Source organism: Emys orbicularis, chromosome 2, assembly GCF_028017835.1.
Source record: "Emys orbicularis isolate rEmyOrb1 chromosome 2, rEmyOrb1.hap1, whole genome shotgun sequence".
In the NCBI taxonomy this organism is placed as follows: Eukaryota; Metazoa; Chordata; order Testudines; family Emydidae; genus Emys; species Emys orbicularis.
In genome coordinates, this window is record NC_088684.1 from 134,666,087 (window position 1) to 134,687,023 (window position 20,937).

General features: G+C 48.3%; 1 protein-coding gene across 1 annotated transcript in view; it reads right to left on the reverse strand.

Annotated features, from left to right (window-relative positions):
- The window catches only part of GFRA2 (GDNF family receptor alpha 2), an 88,251-nt gene that overhangs the window by 13,262 nt on the left and 54,052 nt on the right, over positions 1 to 20,937 (reverse strand). Inside the window, exons 5-6 of the mRNA XM_065398346.1 lie at positions 3,308 to 3,417; positions 1,729 to 1,869 (exon numbers count right to left, since the gene is read on the reverse strand). Of these exons, the coding sequence (XP_065254418.1) occupies positions 1,729 to 1,869; positions 3,308 to 3,417 (251 nt within the window). The remainder of the gene's footprint in view (positions 1 to 1,728; positions 1,870 to 3,307; positions 3,418 to 20,937) is intronic.

Genomic DNA, 20,937 nt, shown 5'->3' on the forward strand with positions numbered 1-20,937 from the left:
TGCATTTGGCAGCTCTGTTGTGCCTGCCTCCGTAGCTAGTAAAATGCCGTTTCGCTCTCAAACGTGACATAGCGAGTGTCATTCACTTTGTGGGCTGAACTGTGCTTGGCTGTGCTGTCACCGACCACTAGGCCATACTTTGCTCCCAGAGCTAGGAATCCTGACACCCAGCATTCCAGTGCTGCCTAACAACAAGTAGTATAACCCACTGGTGAAGTGTGCCCCCCTCTATGGACTAATCCACGTAGAGGATAACAGCCTGCTTAGAGCAACAGCTCTTCTTATACTATAACTCAGATGGCTGAGGTGTATGCTGTGGCACTAAAGGCCCTGGGTTCAAAACCTGTTAACTCATGTAGGGAAAAAGCAGCATGTAGTGGTATAATTAAACACTGTGTCCTAATGAACATGCATAAGGGGGCTGTATAGGTAACCTTAACTCTGCCCAATGCCTTTCACCAGCATGAAATCCTCATGATACTTTTAAGGGGAAGTTTAAGAGTAAAAGCAAACTATCAGCAAATATACAAATTAGCTCATTTGCATAATATGTCCGCCATGGCGCTGTACAAAATGTGGCAGCTGTGCAAGTCTGAACTGAGGTGCCCTGGTACAGCTGCCTAGGGTGAGCAGGCAGGAATAGTGGGGCGGGAGGGTCTGCAGGCCAGGATTATGGGGCACTGGAAACATTGGAGTGGGGTGGCGAATGGGGGCCATGACTGGAATAGCAGGCGGTGCTACAGGTCAGGAGTCGGGGAATTGGCAGAACTGCATATGGGGAATCCAGAACTGGAAAAACGGGGGTGCTGATGGTCAGGATTGAGGTGCATTATTAATAATAATTATTATATTATTTCTTTATTTTCTATTTACATAGTACCAGGGGAGCCAGGGCTCCTACTTCCTTCTCTACAGTGCCTCCTGGTGTGAAAGCGACAATGCATTCTGTTTCATGAGTGTGCTAGGCTAATCCTGCAAGGCAGGACTAAACTGCAATGGCAGAATAATCCAGGCCTGCTTGCACCCAGTTGTTATCCCCAAAACAGATGAAATTAGCTTGACGATTAAGCAGGGATGGGGACATTGTTAGCACTAGGGCGAGAGAGCTTGACGGTAACATTTTCAGATCATTAAATTGAATAACAACGAATTAAATGGATACAATTATAATAAGTAACGGAGAGAATGAAGCTCCTGGAGTTCAGCACACCAGGGCCTCCTTCATCAAAGGGACCTTGTCAATAGCTATCTGCTAGGTTGTAAGGTTTCCTAAAACTCCACAGAAAGCAAGCCCAAGCCAGAAGGAATTTCCTACATCTCCTTCCTGTTCAGAGACATGGAGCAGGAGCTCTGACAAGGTCTTGTGGAGAGGCCAGAATAGCTAGGAGGTTACAGACACCTGCAGCACCACTGCTGAGAGAAGCTTGCAATACAGCAGTTGTGAGCTCCCACCGACACAAAGTGCTCCTGCAGCATAGCATATAGCACTCCCTGGAGTCCCTTGCATCAGACTGCTTCCCATAGCTTCTGCTGGGAGAGGCTGGGACTGGAATAGCTGGCTGCTCCCCCATAGCTAGCGCTCCTGCCTGGCTCCCTACAGCACTCCCTGCTGGGAGAGAATGTGACTAGAATAGGAGGGAGCTCCCCCACAGCCAGAGCTCCTGCCCTGCTCCCTGGGACAGGCCAAAGCCCCTTCAGACAGACAACGAGTGAAGAGCGGTGCCTTACGGAGACATGGATTTTCCGTGAAGTCTCTCAGGAATTTCTCACACTCCTCCTCCATGTTGCCGCTCCCTCTGCAGGAGCACCAGGGCGACACTGTGATGCTGGTGATGCTCGAGTCAATGTAGTTGGGCGTCATATCGAACCCTGCTCAGGAGGAAGAAAAGGAAAAGGGAATCAGGGGCCAGAAGAGCAAAGTCTGACGGAGAGAAACAGCTCTGCGCTCCCTCCTGGCCCAACAGCCTCCCCTCACAGCAGGGTGGGCTTTGCACCAGCTTGGCTCTCGTCTTCCATGCCCAGTGGATTCCCCATGATTCAGGCAGAGCTAAAGGGAACTGCAGATGGCTCGTTCCGGCCCGCAGCTCTCCCCAACCCAAGTGGCTCTGAGAGACCCCCGCTACCAGGGACTCTCCCTCCAGCTGCTCACTCAGGAACCAGCTCAGGGTGGGATCTGCAGCATAGAAGGGGAAGCAGGTAACTCAGTGGGAGATGGAGGGAGGGTAACAATTTGGTGATGAGCGAAAGGCTCCGTGTCCCATAACTAGCCCCTGGTATTGTCCTGTCTAAGCAGACACATGGCTTTTGGTCCCTCTGAGCTGGCCTGGTCTCCTGTTCCTTCCTTCTCTCTGGGAATCTCGTCTGACTCAGACATGCTGCTTGCCTGCTGAACCTGCCCCTGCGTCTCTCTTCAGGCGCAATGAGCAGAGCTGCCCTGACAGCTTCACAAGGGGACCTGGCCCACCCATCATCCCCTCTGCGTTCCTGGTGTCAGGATGCCTCTGAGTCCTGGTGTCAGGATTATAACAACACTCCCCGGTTGCCCTCTGCGGCCCCTGCAACACTGCGCAGTAATTGTGGCGGGGGGAGAGGAGCTAAGCTGAGAGAAGCAAAACCCTGGACTGAAGAGTGAAACTGAGTCGGAGTGACAAGGCAGCTGGATTTGCTATCCCTGAAACTCACAGCTCTCTCTCCTGCAACCTGCACCCTAGGATCTAACCTACTGCCAAAGACCTCAGGAGCACTCCTCTGGGGAAAGGCCAATCGGCATCGGCTGAGCATGCCAAACACCTCTGCCACCTTCAGTTGTTTTCTCCCAGGTGCACCTCTAGAACCAGAGTTGTCTCCAGTAATAATACATCCTCCTTTAGCAACAGAGCTTGCTGTACATAGCAAGGCCAGCATCTCTATCCCCCTTCAACAGAGGGAAACCTGAGACTTGCCCAAGGTAACGCAGCAGGTAGAGGTAGGAATAGAACCCCTCCCCCTATCCACTGGGCCACAGCATCTCCCTATAACCCCACCCTGCAGCAGATGCACAAAGGGGTTTGGTGCTTTTGCTCTTGTGAGCAAAGAGGAAGGTTCCTGCAGATATATGTGGTTGTTCTTGCTGGCTACAGCAGCCTTGCTAAACTTCCAACATCTGCATCCACTACCACCCCTCCAATGCGCCCCAGCACTAAGTTATTCTGTCTCTAAAGTGTCAAGTCCCCCAAGCCACGATCCATAAACCAGTCCCCCCAAACCCAGACACTGATTGAGAAAGGCAACCCTGCTGTGCTCTGCATGATGAACAAGACAGACTCACCTATCATCCCTGCGTAGGAGCCCAGACACGCCTGGTAATTATCCCCGGGGCAGCTGGTAAGTGACTGGAAAGAGACTTGACAATTTGTGTGAAAATCTGCCAGTCTTGACCTGGTTACAAAACACAAGAGAGAGAACAGGGTTTGGTTGGTTTGTCTGCTTTTTCCTCCCTAAGAACTAGTAAATTCAGTGGTTTTAAAGCAGAGAGAAAAAGAAGAGAAGAGAATGTATTAGAGAGGAGAGCTAAAGGAGAATAATGGCTAGGATCTGCAGCGATATTTTAATGTATATGATCTCATTCTGTAATCGATCACACTCATGCAGCGTCTACCACTGTATGTCAACCATGGCTCAACACCGTTCAGGGAGATGGTGTTACTGCATCACCGTAACAGGGCATTTATGTTATTGGGAGACAGATTTGAGTGCAAACACACGTACAAATAAGTTGACAAACGGTGACTTACATCAACCTTTTTGTAGCGTAGATCCGGGTAGGTTTTGAACATAGCTCACACCCAGAACATGAGGATGCTCTGAGGATCAATTGCCCTCCCCCCTTAGTCCGGCCAGCTTGAGTGAAAAGCACCAGCAGACTCAAGTGAGAGGTTTCTGTGCATGGATGGGACTCTGGTTAGGGGCAACACTTGAGTAGAACTCAATTTAACTTTGCACTAAAGACACAAACCCTCAGAAGCAAGAATCAGAATGTAGAGAAAGCATGAAGGGGACAGGGTGGGCTGAGGTCCCAAGCCTGCCCCTCAAGAATAAGCAGGTTCCCACATCTCTTTGCTGATTACAGCCATGCTGATCATCACAACCTTGCAAAATTCCACTCCTCACAGGGAGTAAGATTTCCTGATGGGCGAATGAGCTATTTATAGGGGTTGGGCTGTTTGGGGGGTGGGGGGGTGTTTTTCAGGATCATGCCAAAGGTTGGATGAGTAGATTCAAAGCCTGGGCTAGTACATTTCCATTGGGCTTTTGTAAGGCTGGATTTACAGTGAGGAAATGATATGGCTAAACGCATATGGAGAGAATATCAGAGTGCCTAACCCAAGCAGACCCATGCAAATTTCATATGGCTTCTCATGGGAACATCATAATTGCCATATCAGATCAGACCTGGCTCTAACAGTGGCCAGTACCAGCTGTTTCAGAGGAAGGGGTGAGAAACCCCAGTGGACAATTAAGGAATAACCTGCCCACAGGGGAAGATTCTTCCTGACCCTCATCAGTGGGGTTTGTGCCCTGAAGCAGGAGGATTTATATCCCTCAGCTACTCAGCAGTTCACTGGGGACAGAGTGAGACAAAGCCCTTCCTTTTTTACACACACACATTGGGAAACAAAAGGGAAAATATTTCACCTCGTTTCCCCCTCGTTGTTTTAAACAGGCTCTCACAAACACAGGGAGACCCAGGCACGAAGGCCACCGCTTCCCCTGCCAGTAAGAGATGCTGGTTTGGAGCAGGAAGGTCTGGAGAAAAGATTCTATGAAGCATCAGTGACCCAGTCTCTCCTGCCCAGCATCCAGCCATTGCACTATGCACTGCGCAGACAGCAAAAACCAGGAGAATTCACAGCAGGCCTCTTGCAACCGTGCTCACAAAGAGAGAGACAGATCAAAGCTCTCCTTCACGGCCTACTTTTTCTGCAGCCCACTTGGCAGCTGTCCTTGGGGGTCTCCCTTCCTTGCTGCTGCTAGGGATGGATGACACACCGCCCTAAGGCCCACTGAAGTCAGCGAGAGCCTGGCGCGCTTTTCCCGGCAGTTGACGGGGGAAGGATTTCTGATCTGTTTACAGTTTGTTCCTAAGCCAGGATGGGAACAGACACTAAGGGCCTAATTCTGAGAGGTGCTGAGTGCAGTCAGCACACCCCGGCTCCAGGGGGAGCAGAGAGTCCCCAGCACTTCGCAGGATCAAGCCTTAATGCTTTCAAAGCCTGACGGGCTGGACAACCATTGAGGGTGTTGGGTGACAGGCACTTCAGAGCCCCCACCCCCCCACTCCTCTCAGCGCAAACGCTCCCCGCCTGAGTGGCTCGTGCTTGCTTGACTTCAGAGAGATGTGGCTTCTGAGCACAGCCAAGGTTGACGTGCCTGTCCGGCTCGTTCCGAGTGGCTGGGTCCTGCCATCCCTCAGCCCCCGGGGGTGACAGAAACAGAAGGCTTCAGAGCCTTGCCAGCCAGAACAGCAGGAAAAACTCCCTCTCTTCACTTCAAACCTCTCTCAACAGCCTGACCTGCAAGCTCCTCTCTGACCCATTCAGGGGATAGTGAGCAGAGACCTGGGGGGACGTGAGAGCGGCCCTGTTACAGGGCGTGGGGCCGACTTTCCCTGTTGCAAGAGCAATCACTGTGCTGTCACGTTGCCACAAGTTTCATGCCATTAGTATCTGGGTCCACGTACGTTGCGAGGTGTTAGCATTACGGATAGGCCGAAGCAATAGCTCCTTCTAGGAACACCCCCGCCCCAGCAGTCGCACCTAGTGGCTGCAGCCAAAACAGGGCTCCCATTGTGCCAGGTGCTGTGACACCATAAAGCGAGAGAAAGTCTCTGCCCTGGAGAGCATACAGACCGAAGCAGATTAGACAAACGAGGGCAGTGCCGTCCCCCTGTTTCACAGAGGTGCAGAGAGACTAAGGGTCACCCAAGGAAGTTTTCAGACATGCTAAGGACTGAACTCAGATCTCCTGCATTCGAGGCCAATGCCCAAAGCACAAGGCTACCCTTTCTTGTGCCTGGTGCTTTGGATTAAATGAAACCTGGATCTAACTCACCCTTTGCTGGTTTACACTGCACTGCTACAATCAGCCAGTTACACAGCTAGCTGTGCATGTTACCCTGGGCCATAGTAGCTACACTGGAAATACTAGGAGTAGCAAAGCCGTAGCTACACCATTATACAGTTACATGGGTATCCATGCATGTTGCACTATTATTTACCTTGCATGTACTGTGAGTAACCCTATACATTGCATGTACTGTGAGTACCCCTATACTCATTGGTCCTTGCTTACTCAGGGCCCCCACTGAGGAAGGAGCGGTGAGGTGGGGCCATCATTTATGTTGGTGTCCATGTACTGCACACAGATTCCTAGTTACCCTGTAAATACTATCAGGATGGCATACAAGACACTGCCCTAATATGCTTAGCTAGTTACCAGCAGTGGCTGGTATGCTGGGACATTGCTCGCTCTTTAAGTACTGCCTACATTCCGAGTGCTCTGTAAATTTCATATCCTTGTTTGGCCACGCTGCTGCCAGCATCGTTCCAGGATTGTATAATTTCACTGCTGGAGCTTATCGGCCCCCTGGAATGTTAGAGGCTGGCATGCAGTTGAAGCGCCTGGGATTGGGTTGTTTTTGTGATTTGCCGGTGACATTGAAATACAAAGTCGCAGGTTTACAAAGGGAATAAGAAACCAGAGGCTCCGCTTGCCCATACTAGCTCCCCTCTAGGCTCTCATGCTCACCCCTGTGCACCACTGACAGTAGCTCTAAGCTACAGGGTGGGCAGAATGAAGGTGACAAACAGGCCAGAAGAAAGAGAAAGGATGACAGTGGTGTCAGGGACTAGGGGCGGTGGGGGAACAGACCAGAACATCCTGCTTCTGAGCATCACATAAAGATGCAAATAAAGCCTCTTCCCTTTCTTCCGAGCTCATCTTTGCTTGGGCTAGTGGCTAAGTCAGCAGGCTGAAAGCCAGGCAACTTCAGTTCTGTTCCTGGCCCTACCTCAGACTGCTGGATAAGTCACTTCGCCTCTGTTTTCCTTCATACCCCTTGTTGTCTTCTCTTGCTTCTCGGTGGCAGGGGAGAGAGAGACAACAACCATAATATTTGTTACCTAATGGGAGGCTCTCGGATACCAAGGTGATAAGGGCCATATGGGAGCACAGCTATTATTATTATGTGTGTTATGGTAGTACCTAGGGACCCCAACTGAGATCATTGCATGAGGCGCTGTAAAAACACAGAATAAGACAGTCCCTGCCCTGTAGCTCTTACAAAGACAAGGGCTAGGGGGAAGGATGGCACATACAAGCAGAGCGAACACAGTGATGGTCTGCAAACGCCATGTTAGTGCCGCCATTTTGATTGGTGTCTTCCTTCATGTGTTTTGTTTTAATTCCTTTGGAGGATGGGATTTTCTTGGGGTTGGCTAAACAGGGAGAGAAAGGGAAAAAGGGAGGAAGAGGGGACTCTGAAGAGAGGGAGGTAAGAGAAACATGGAGGATAGATAGATAGATAGATAGATAGATAGATAGATAGATAGATAGATAGATAGATTTCCATAAAGGCCAATAACCAGGAGTTCCATATAGAGTTAAGGAGTTTGCTTACATTACAGCCTTACAGCTATAAGGCTTACTGCCACCAATAGGGATTTTCTTCTCAGTTACATCAAAGCCGCCTTGCAAATCGTATCATTTCAATCTAAAATTGAACTGGCAGCGCTGGGTAGGGAACTTTCTACAGTTGGGAAAGCTGGCCAAGAAAAAAATGGGGTTTCCTCCCAGGAACAGAAGTAATAATTGAACAAGAGATGAGTCAACAGAAAAAAAAAATAGCTCCAAACATAGAACAGCTTTGGCAAAGCCAGAGCTGCACTCTGTGGCTCTCTAAATGAATACTCTTCTCGATTCAGTCTAGTCAGTTCCAGTCATCTAACAAGTGGTGCCTTATTATTATTTGTGTTGCAGTAGACCTGCATACCCCACTGTGCATATACCTATGAGAGAGCGCTCCTGCCCCAAAGAGCTTACAGTCTAAACAGACAAGACCAGCAGAGGAAGTAGTATACATGACACACCCACAGTCACAACATGGAATACAATCTAAGTCTTCTGGCTCCCAGTCCAGTGCCCCTAATACCTAGATTATACTGCCTCACCGTAATACCTGGAATAGGTTCCCCACATGCACGGTAAAAAACACCCATTGTGGAACTCAGTAATAACAACAGAATCTCCCTCCTCAGGGTTTGCAACATATTGAGGACTGAATTGTGACTCAGCCAAACTGGGTCAATGTAGCCAGGTCCCCTGACATCATATTGCTCAGTGTAGAGAGGACCTTGGCTTTCACAGGGGAGACTCCCCTGAGCAATTTTTTCTTGCCTCTTTCCAATTTTTTTCTTTTTGCTTCCTTGTTAATTAAATGTCAGCTCTCTACAACCAGTGATTGAATTATCCAATACTACCTGCCTAGAGCCATCCGAATTGATCAAAATAAAGGGCGGAAATTGTGTTATTTTTTAAATAGGAATGATTTGGATCCAGAGGTTTTTGATCATATTAAATGGAGGAAGAAACGAAGCCGTGATTGAATGAAGTGGAAGGATCTGCAGTAATACCCCCCATTTATACATTGCTTTTTGTCACAACGGATATCAAAGCGCTCTACAGAATGAGTGACAGATCCTGCCGAAATGCAGCCGCCCCTGGGGTGGAACTCAGCAATACTACACTCAGCAATAACAATTGAGGACAGGATGCAAGTGGTTGGAAAACAAGGGTAAGAGGGAAAGTGATGTAACTTGTGCCAGTCTGGCATTCTGTGTGTGTTCAAAACTGAGTGCGGTTGGCTCTGCTATACATGCCAAAGGATTAGAAGTGAAACATGCAACAGCCGCCAGGAAACTGGAAGATAAACAGTCGTCCCATGCGCTGTATCTTATACCTTCTCCTGCTGCTTATTAAGCCCTTAGCATGTAAGTTACACTCATTTTTGCTCTAAATTAGCACTTACACCAGTTTGCTGACCCTCTTACTGCCTATCTATAGACTACATTTTCCAGGGCTATGTTAATGGGATGTGCCAATCTTAATGGGATTGGGGCCTTTAGACACTAGGGTAATATAAATAATTAACAGTAATAAATAATAAAATAATAACAATAATAATAATGCAGATGACACCACCATTTAGTCCACTGATAAATCTGGTCCAGAGACCTCCAGTGGAGCTGCATCTACTTTAGACAGAGAGGAAAGCTGGTCTTGTGGTTAAGACAGTGGGACTTAAGAGAATGGGGTTCAATTGCTGGCTCTGCCACAGACTCCCTGTGTGACCCTGGGTAAGTCACTTAGGGAATGTCTCCGCTGCAAATAGGAGTGAGCCACCGTTCTGGCTAGCCGGGCTGGGAGGCACGCTGCCAGCTGCAGGGCAGACATACCCTTAATCTCTCTGTACCTCAGTTCTCCACTGTTACATGGGGATACTCATCTTCCTCCTTCCCACTGCTCATCTATTTAGACTGTCAGATCTTCAGGGCAGGGATTGTCTTTCACTGTATCTGTACAGCACCTAACTCTGGGCTTGCTACTGTAATTACGTAATGTGGACCCAATTTGCCAGGTCTCCCATAAACTCATGAACATCTCTACCTGCAGAACACATAAGACTACAAGACGGGGTATCCTGAACCCCTACTCTCTTGGCTTCCAATGTGCCTGGCACAGACATTCTGTACTGAGAGTAGAGAAGCCCTGACTTCAGCATTAGGGTTAACGATATGCACTGCTATTCAGCTGGATCATGAATTATAGAGCTGCTAAAGCTAAAAGGTCCCAGGGGATTCCTGGATTTGCAGAGCAGCCCTGGTAAAGGGCAATGAAGAGATCTTTCTCTTCCTCTGGATACATTCTCTCCCTGGAGTTAGGCAGCCTAAAAACAATAGTTTCTCTCAATTCATTACCAGCCCAGAAACAAACAGCGAGGTATGATACAGCTCACCAGAATTAATGAGCTCAGATATCACCTCCTCCTGCATGTCTCACCCCTGGCGTTTTCAATTCTCCTAAGCAGGCAAGGCGATGCTAAAGGATACAAGTGCTCAGGCAGGAACTTAAAAATGCATCAGGCCTGATTCTCAGTGACGCTAAGGCCCATTCTATGCTGCTCGGGAGTGGAAAGGGGACTTAGCATGGGAATAACTGGTCCCATGAGAATAACCTCTGTGCAGAGTGTCTTCCCCGACTGGTGAATAGCTGGTATGAGGTCCATATGTGGAGCCTGGTTCCAGCCCACTTGGGTTTGGAGGTGTCCCCAAAGAGCAGTATATTACAGCTGTTCTCTGCTTCCCAGGGCCTAATGGGGGCCAGCAAGTATGGTAAAGAGTGAAGGATGCAAAATTTCAGCCTTTGCCTTATTCTGAGACTCAATTGTCCTATGCCCTCTGTCTAGTTAGGTGTCTATATGGCCTTTGCCACCATAGGACCTGAGTGCCTCTCTCCAGTTTGAAGGGATTGCCCAAGAGAAGCATTCTGAATAACCTGCAGCATAACAAACTTGTCTTTAATGACCAAGTGGGAAAGGGCAGGACAGAGGACAGCAGGGGAGAAAGAGAAACAGCTAAGGGAATTGAATCTATTTCCCCATGTTAAGTATCCTCACACCTCTTGTTCTTTTTGCGGATACAGACTAACACGGCTGCTACTCTGAAACCTTGCACCTCTTGTCAACTGTCCGCAATGGCCCATCTTGATTATCACTACAAAAGTTTTTTTCCTCCTGCTGATTATAGTTCATCTTAATTAATTAGCCTCTTAGAGTTGGTATGGCAACTTCCACCTTTTCATGTTCTGTATGTATATATATCTCCCTACTATATGTTCCATTCTATGCATCTGATGAAGTGGGCTGTAGCCCACAAAAGCTTATGCTCAAATAAATTTGTTAGTCTCTAAGGTGCCACAAATACTCCTGTTCTTATTGCAACTTAGCTACCAATTCCCTGGCTTCCATCTCCTGGCTAACACCTTCCGACATGCTGCAAGCAGACACACCAACCGAGGGTACGTCTACACTGCAGCTGGGGGTGGGATTGCGGCTGGGGTGAACGTACCCACAGTGGCATAACTAAAACTAGCAGTGGAGATGTGGCAGCGTGGGCTTTGCAATGTGAATAAGTACCCAGTGTTCAAGGTGGGCTTGTGCAGCCCACACTGCAGCCTGCGCCGCTGCACCTACGTTGCTGTTTTGAGCCATGCTAGCGTGTGTAAAGCTAGCACAATCACACTTCAGATTGCAGTGTGGACGGACCCTGAGAGAGAGGAGTGCGTGCTGCTTGCATGTCAGGAGTGTTCCATTCAGGAGCCACGGATGTGGGTTTTAATTCCCTCTTCTATTGTGGAAAATGTGAGAACAAAAGCAAATCGGAACGGCCTGGCCCCTGATCCAACTCCCCCACCCTTCAGTGAGCGAACTGTACATGTTGTCAGCCCTCAGGAGGGAAGGACGTCAATGCATACATCAGCCCACCCTCTCCTCACCCCCAGTTCAGAGCCAGCTCCCTCTCCTTGTTGGAAACAAACCTCTCCTTTCTGTCATGCTCAGCTCTTTTGTTTTAGTGCCACTCGTAAATCCAAGGCAAAGCTAACCTGATAGCACTCCACTCCTCCTCACAATGCAGCAGATTAGGCTTCAGTAAACCTGCTTGTTTATTTCCCTGGTCTGTGATATTACGCTCCCAAAGGGAAAGGCACTTTTCCACAGCCTGCAGCAGAATCAAAGCAGTGACAGGCGCCCTGGGCTCCAGCCTACAAGGCTCTGAGCATTCCATCCCATACCCAGGAAAGCACCTACGCACATGTAGAGTCTCAATGAAGTCAACTCATGTGTTTAAAGTCAGGCATGTGTTTAAGTGCTTTATTGGACTGGCTTTGGAGCACTCAGAACCTTGCAGGATTGAGTCCCCCCAGGGTGTGTCTTCACTGAGGAGTTAATCCAGGCTCTTACCAGTGTTTTACACTAACTCTCCCTACAGTCCACACCCAAAAACCGTTTACCCAGGTCTGGAGGTGCTTCAAGCCTGGGCTACCTGGCCCAGCTGGGGATGCAGGGTAGAACCCAGGCTACACTTTCACTTGGGCTAGAACCCGCCTGCTTTGCAATGAGGACACAGGCTAAATCACTCAAGTGCTGATAGTCCTGTAATGTCTTCCCATAATTCCCCCGGTAGGACAGACAAGTTCTCCCATAATTGACAGCTGGCTGGGAAAAAATCAGAATATCTGCTCAAAGTAACTCAGATAGGGCTTTGCAGCGTAGGTGCTCACACCCGAATGAGGCTAACACACGTGTTCAGGTGGCCATGCAGATCAACTGGACTAACTCTGCAGTGAAGACACACCCTAAAAGGGGAAGGAAAGTTGTGCCACCCCTCTACAAAGATTTCACCCTTTCTGCAAATTTTCTAGCAGAAAGGTACTTTCAAGGAAACAGCCAAATTTAGGAGAATATTCATAGGAAGCAAATTTGGAGGGCCAGATCCTCCCCTGATGTAAACCAGTGTAGCTCCATTGATTATGCCAGTTCACCCCAGATGAGGATAAAGCAAACTGAATTTGCAAACACAGCCATTCACGCTGGAAATCTGATTGTAAGAGTTACACTCCTCCCACCAGGGAATGGAGTCAACACCATGTGACCTAGGGGCGCACGACAGTATCTCAGGCTATGTCTACACTGCGGCTGCAGGTGTAATTTCCAGGTTGGGTAGATGCACGTCTACTAATGGTCTGGACAGAGGCATGGACTAACCACCCAAGTACACACCTAGGGTCTTGGATGGGATTGTACTCAAACGGCCAGCTGCTGCTTCTGCTGCCTAGCACCACTCCGGCCACACTGCTATTTTTAGCATGCTAGCTTGATCAAAGCTAGCATGTGTACATCTACCCAAGGTGGAAGTTACAACTGCAGTGTGGACATACCCTCAGAGTTTGAATACTGAACGGTCATGAAGAGCTGCTCATTAAGAACCCACAGACCAATAATTGTTCTGCAATTAATTTTGAATGAGGGTCTGTTCACAAACACACAAAAAAGTAAGAGGGAAACTCACAAGAAAGAACACAGGGATTGCCAGACTGGATCAGAATTGGGGTCCATCTAGCCCAGTACCCCATTTCTCTCAGTGGCCAAGACCAGCTGCTTCTGAGGCAAGGGCAAGAAACCCTGCAGTAGGCAATTATGGGGTAATCTTCCCCCACAAGAAGTTTCTTCCTGACCCCCATTAATTAGAGGTTGGTGAATGCCATGAAGCATGGGGGTTTCTATCCCTAACTGAATACATATTTTGGTACAAATCAATCTCCAAAGGCAGCATCTGTGGAGAAAGGAGGAAAGGTTTGCTCTTGCTAGTGGTACAACCGGATATACAACAGCAGGCAGGTTGCAAACAGAAACAGGTCCTGCTTAGCAGTGGCAGCTGAAAGGAGAAGGGATGCCAGGATAGATGCGGAAGGGAAAGATAAGCAACAAAGCCCAGTACCAATGGAATGGAAAACTGTGGATACAGCATCCCAGGGGGAAATCAGAACACCAGGGCTGAGCCACCTTACAGAGCATCTGGTCAACCCCATAGAGTCGAAGACATTGAATGCAACCAGCTGTGAGCTTTGTCAGCTCTGGGTGTGAAGAGCCCTGCCTGCCTTCCCCGGAGAAAGAGCATTGGCAAGGGTCAGAAAAGAACACAGTGCTGCTCGGGAAGCCACTGCTGCTAGCACTTGAGAAGGCTGGGTGCCACTCACCGCTTACATCTGGGACTTACATTTCACAGCTGGAGTGTGTGCTCTGCTCAAGGGGGTGCTAATAGGGGGGACTGTGACTCAGAGGACTTGTGCTCTATTCCCTGCCCTATGCCACTGATCTGCTGGGCGACCTTGGGTGAGTCATTTCACCTCTCTGCACCCCAATCTGCCCATTTGCAAAATGGGGATACTACTACCTCCTGGGGTGGGATGGGGGGCATTTGTGAGGGTTAATTCATTAATGTACTATGGTGATGGGCACCAATGCAAAAGCACAGATAGCATGCCTGCAAGGTGCCTGGAGATCCAGGAAGGACAGGGACTAGAGAAGGGCAAAGAATTATTATTAGAGATGATCCTGGAAGAGAAACCTAGATCCAAACCAGCCCTGCAGGGATTGTGCAAAATCTGCACCCAGATCTGGATTTCCCAAATGGCCCCTATCTTCATAATGGGCCAGACCAAATCCCTGAATCCCAATTGCCACCCAGCTCTGGGCCATTCAGCATCCAGGCAGCTTGAGCCCATCTTTGATGATGTAACATGAGACGCAGACCACGTGAATCCAGAGCAGGGGAGACCCGGCTCCCACATCTGCCACCTCTCTTCCAGCACCCATTGCCCTTGGTGTTGCTATTACCACCTCCAGACTGACCTCCATGGATGTCCAGCCTGTGCCTGTGCCTGACTCCTGTCCTCAGTGCCCATCCTAAACACTCCAGCCCTGCTGCAAAGGAATAAACCACCCTGCAGGAGATATCCAAAGCTGTAGCTAGACTGCAGGGGACAGAGCGCTGCGGAGTGTTGACTCTGGTGGATGGGCAAAGGGGTGGTGTAAGAAGCTCTAAACCCATTGCCCACCTATGCAGGGAATAGTCCCTGTCCCTGAGCTCCCTGGGGGCCTGATTCTCCTTGCAGATGTGCTGGTGTAAATCAGGAGTGACTCCGCTGAAGTGGCGCTGCATTGGTGTGGACTCAGTGCAAGCAAGCTTAGAATCAGGCTACATGAGTGCAAGCAGCAGGGAGAATGTTAGTGCCGCCAGGGATGTGAGACGCTCCAAAGTGGGTGCCCCCCCCCACTTCTTTTTCACACTAGCTGGCACAGCTGAACTATGCATTGGAAAGCATGTGGTTCCCATGGACAGGAGGCCACTTCTGAGCATGCTCCTCCTAGGGCATTCATACCCCCTGCAGGTTGTATGTCGCTAGGGGCTGCAGCAATGCCTCCCCATGCACAAGGCAGAGAGAAGGGAGGGAGGCTAAGAACGTAGAGTCTAGTCTACCCTAGGAATCTGGAGTCCTGGGCTAAGGACTTGATCCAGCTCCCACTGAAGTTAATTGGACCCTTTCCACTGACACCAGTGAGGTTAGATCTGGCCTTAAAAGCCCCCATAACCTCTTGCCAATCTGCAGGCAAGGGGGGACCTGCCCCACTGCAGAAAAACTCTGATGCTTTCTCAACATACTTGTGCTAAGAAGGTACTTGAGCTCCTTCCTTCTTTGCTTCCCCCAGCCCCGCCCCCGCCCTTCCTCAGGAGATAAATAAAGTTCATGATAGCATCTCCCTCTCCCAGAATTAGAGACAAAGTTATGTCAATTCCCTTAAAGAACTGTGGCAAGTTCATCACCAAGCGTGATGGAAATTTGTCAGCCCACTCCCCGGGGCCCTGCTCCTGGCTTGTAGCATCCTCTAAGGCAAATGTTATTCTTTTCATAATACATGACAAGCCAGCTGGTAATCTTTCCATAATATCCAAGCCAGATGTCACTCTTTCCGTTATAGACAATGAGTTCACAGTCGTTGGATGAGATTCTAACTGCCAGGAATAAACCTTTTTGGAACAGTCCCATGGCTTCTCAGATTTCTGCCTTTAAGTGCCTCGGTGAAGAGAGACAGAGCCAAGTCCGTTTTAGCAGCAATGCGGGGAACTCGTGCCAAATTGCTGCTCACAACTCCAGGCAGCAGGTGGGCCTGGCCAGTCTTTGCCTAGAAATCTGAGACCTGCTTTGGAGTCAGCTTCCCTGGCAGCTGAGGTCAAATCCCATGAAAGAGGGAGGAGGAGAAGAGAGAGAGAGAGCGCGCACCAAAAATCTTGGCTGTCAAGTTATTTTCCTGAAATCCATCCAAGAAAAAAGGAACAAAAAAAGGATTAAAAGAAAAGAACAAATGAGCCCAACCCAAATGCTGAATTTCAAAGTTAAAATTCTCCAGCTTGTTTCCCCTTTGATGAATTCATCTCGGAAATGTGTTTTCCTTCTGGACGAAAAGGCCGGGACAATTCAATTTGGCTGGGATTCCCTGGCTAAGGTTTCCTTGTGTCCTTTAAAGGAAAACAGGCAGAGCGCTGTTGAATTTGACCACATTAAGTTAGCTCAAGTCACCTGCAGCTGTTCCAGTCATGAGAGGTGGGAAGGGTGCAGTGCCGAGATTTTCCAAGTAACTAGTCATTTGGAGTGCCTCCATTTTTCTATGCCCAACGTGGGACAGTTTGAAGGGGCTTGATTGTCAGAAAGTATGGAGCACTCAGGTCCTTTTAAGACATCTGAACCTTGGCACCCAAAATCATTGGTCACTTTGGAAAACTTGGCCTGCAGTCACTGATATCAGAGACAAGGTGGTAACAGCAAACCACTGCCAATCTGACCTGGGAAAAAATTCCCTCCCGACCCCAAATATGGTGATCAATTAGAACCTGAGCATGTGGGCAAAACCCATCAGCCAGACACCTGGGGTCATCTACCAGGATGATCAAAGGACTGGGGAACCTACCTTAGGAGAGGAAACTTAAGGAGTTTGGCTTGTTTAACCTAATGAAACAAAGGCTGCGGGGAGATATGATTGTTCTCTATAAATACATCAGAGGGATAAACACCAGGGAGGAGGAAGAGTTATTTAAGTTAAGGGCCAATTCTGGCACAAGAACAATGGATATAAACTGGCCATCAACAAGTTTAGGCTTGAAATTAGGGGAAGGTTTCTAACCATCATGTATACAAAAACCTGTAGGAGAACACTTCAACCTCCCTGGCCACACAATAGCAGATGTAAAGGTAGCCATCTTACAGCAAAAAAAACTTCAGGACCAGACTCCAAAGAGAAACTGCTGAGCTTCAGTTCATTTGCAAATTTGACACCATCAGATCAGGATTAAACAAAGACTGTGAATGGCTAGCCAACTACAGAAGCAGTTTCTCCTCCCTTGGTGTTCACACTTCAACTGCTAGCAGAGGACCTCACCCTCCCTGATTGAACTAACCTCGTTATCTCCAGACTGATTCTTGCCAGCATATTTATACCTGCCCCTGGAAATTTCCATTACATGCATCCGACGAAGTGGGCATTCACCCACAAAAGCTTATGCTCCAATACATCTGTTAGTCTTAAAGGTGCCACAGGACTCTCTGTTGCTTTTTACAGATCCAGACTAACACGGCTACCCCTCTGATACTTGACATCATGTGTTGGTAATTCATCGCTGACCGTAATGTGGAACTGTATCAAATACTTTACTGAAATCCAGGTAGATTCTATCTACTGCATTTCCTTTGTCTAGAAAATCAATTACCTTCTCAAAGAAAGGGATCAGGTTGGTCTGGCATGATCTACCTTTAGCAAAACCATGTTGTACTTTATCCCAATTACCATTTACCTCTAGGTCTATAATTACTCTCTTTCAAATTTGTTCTAAGACCTTGCATACAATTGAGGTCAAATTAACAGGTCTGTAGTTTTCACTCTTTTCCCCTTTCTTAAATATAGGTACTTCGTTTGCAATTCTCCAGTCGCAGGGTACGACCCTGAGTTTACAGATTCATTAAAAATCCTTGCTCTTGGGCTTGCAATTTCATGAGACAGTTCCTTTAACATTCTTGGATGAAGATATCTCCCTGCCCCGTTTGGTCCCATTAAGTTGTTTGAATTTGGCTTCCACTTCGGATATGGTAATTTCTACTTCATATCCTTGTTCCCATTGGCCACCCTGCTGCACCTCCAAGCTCCTAATTACCCCTATTGAAAACTAAGGCCCTTCACAATCTTGTAACATATTTATCCTCACAGCACCCTGTGAGGCAGGGCAGTGCTATTATCCCCATTGTACAAATGGGGAACTGAGACCCGAGAGACTAAGCCCAGAGCTTCAAAGGTATTTAGGCACCTAAATCCCATTGATTCCACTTACATACCTATGAGAATCTGGGCCTCAGAGACTTGCTCTAAGTCACACAATGCCCCCCCACACACCAGGTCACGTTTGGAGGCAATTCTGGTTTTTATATGAATCAACGTTCTTCGAACCTATGATTAGGCCACAACTGAGATCACAGCCCCATTGTGCGCATTGCTGTACAGACCCAGAGTGAGAGACAGTCCTTGCTCTAAAGAGCTAAACAGACAAGACAGACAAATGGTAGGAGGGGAAACAGAGGCACAGGGAAGGGAATCAGCTTGCCAAAAGTCACACAGCCAGTCAATGGGATAGCCAGGAATAGAACCCACATCTCTTGAACCCTAAGCAAGGACCCTAACCATTGGGGGGTCCTAATGCTAATGCGTATGATTGCCTAGTTACCGTTGTCCCTAATCTCATGTAAGCATTTCGGATGCTGTTTGTCAGTGCCACCAAGACACCCACACTCCAGCATTAAAAGTCTCTTCCAGAGCATTTTTTAGCCAGCAAGGACTCCTGAGGGCTGTAACACTTTGATCTCATTTCTGTGGTTGGGTTTAGCGTGGGGGTGTAGTGGGTGGCCTGTGATAGACAGGAGGTCAGACTGGATAAGCTGGTTGTCCCTTCGGGCCTTAAACGCCATGACTCCATGAGAACGGACACCAAGGTGCCTAAGTGGCCCTAACTGTGCTCCTTCCTCAGAGCCTGGCAGGGTCTCGGCACAGCACCAGGAACAGTTTGAGGAATTTGCTGCCCCATGAACCATATCACGCACTTGAGTATTTCACGCAGAAAATATCCACAACGTGGAAATTACTCAAGACGCATTTTCATGGGCCCTTTACAAGGACCGAGGCAAAATGGCTTTAATGGACAGAGGCGTCTGCACACCAGCTCTGACGTGCCCCTCCCTCAGCAGTTCAGTGCCTGTCTGAATCGCTGCGATGCACCATGGAACTCTCATGAGTGCAACCAGAGGCAGAAGATTTTCAGCCACCCACCTGGCAGGCAGGATGAAAGCGCTAGAAAGAGCAATGCCCCCATTGCTGCCTGAGAGCTTTCGCGCTCCGCTCGGCCTCCAGCGCCACTCCCCCCTGCCTTTGTTTGGTTAGGGGGAGGGTTGGCTATGTCAGAGCATCCCGGGAGTGTGCACCTCACACAGACAAGCGCTCACCAAGAGCTCTACAACCCCAACAGGGCACACACTAAACTCGCAGCTGGTAGGCCGGGCTGAGATTTCAGGAGGGATCTGTAGAGGGAAGAGCAGGACTGCATGGGAGGCCGAGAGTGTAGGGAGCCCTGTGCTTCTGCAGCAGCACTTAACGGGCTCCTCAGACTCTGCCCCCTCTGAGCCCTGGGGCCCAATAAGCCATGCCAGGGGAAACCTTCACATGCAGTACCTATGCAGACACTTGCCTTCCCCCGCTCAGCAGTGGCCCCTCTCATTCACTAACCTATTCCTTCAGCATAGCCTACCCAAATCAGCACTCAACCCCCCTTCCCTTATGTTCACTCTGCCCGCTCCTCGATCAACCCTGCTCACCCCTCTCCAAGGTCCTCCAGGACACATGCCTATGATGCTCATTTTGCACCCTGGGTTCACCAGGGTGTGTGCGCAGAGCACAAGTGGGGAGTCAAAGGAAGGATGACAGATTGGGTAGGGCCCAAGCCTGGGACTTAGAAGACTGGCTTCAGTTCCCTGCTCTACCACAGCCTGCCGGTGTAACCATGGATGAGTCACCTAGCCCCTCTATGCCTCAGTTCCCTCTCTGTAAAACAGGGATAATAGCACTGCCCTGCCTCACAGAGGTGTGTTGAGGATAAAGAGTGTGAGGTCCTCAGATACCACTGTAACAGGGTGAGTATAAGTCCCTAGATAGATAGGAACAGAGCTGGGTAGATAACTTACACAAAAATGAAATTTGTAGGGCAAAAAAAATGTGTTTCTATTGAAAACAGAAGCCACTAGATGGATGATGCAGTTCCATCAGATAACCCTGGCAAAACCATGACCAATAAGGAGAATGAGTCTTTATGCATTTAATTGTTCAAGTTCAGAAGTGGTTTATGTCTGAGATGTTGTTAAGAATGCATGTCCATGAAAACATGTGTGCGACACAGAGTTTGGCATTTTTGAGGACTGTGGTTGGTTAGCTAAAGGAGTCCAAAGGAAAAGAGAGGGAAGCAGGGGAAAAATCCACAAGAGGAGCATTTATACATGTTTCCTCATCAATATGTCACTGAAGAAAGTAAAATATGGAAATTTCACTTGGCCCATGAAGAGCTATTGGCCCAGATTTGGAGACTAAAGTCAATCATTATGGTGTGACACAGAGGAATCTTAGTCATGCTTTGAGTGCAAATCTCAGCTGAACCTTAGCTCTGAAATCTGTGCCAGGGAATATCTTGTAATAAATGTACACACACCTGCCACTTCATAAAAACCTTCCTGTCATAATGGAAGCTGATGATGAATAAAAGGAAAGAGGGGGAGGGGAAAGAAAAGGAGACCAAAAAAACTAAACCCAGTAAAAGCAGCTAAACCTAGAGGCAGTGAATAGCTGTGTCTTTTATGATAAACTTAAGGTAAGTTATTATTTAGGGGACTAAGGATTTTGGGTACATTAGATTAGAGAGAGAGAGGAATAAATTAGGTCAGATAGACAATAGGTTGGCTGCAAAGATAAGTCCACTTTGTCTTTGAATTAGGAAATAAAATCACCCATATTTTTTAGGACACTACATTTTGATTCATCACGGATAAGTGCACTTGAAAGATTTTTTTATCCACTCGCCTATGTTCAAAACCTATTATTACCCAGTAAGAGAAGGAAAGAATTAAATGCACACATCATTTGATTTTAATTGAAGGAATGTTCTATTTCATTGAACTGCTAACTAAGCTGAACAAGAGATT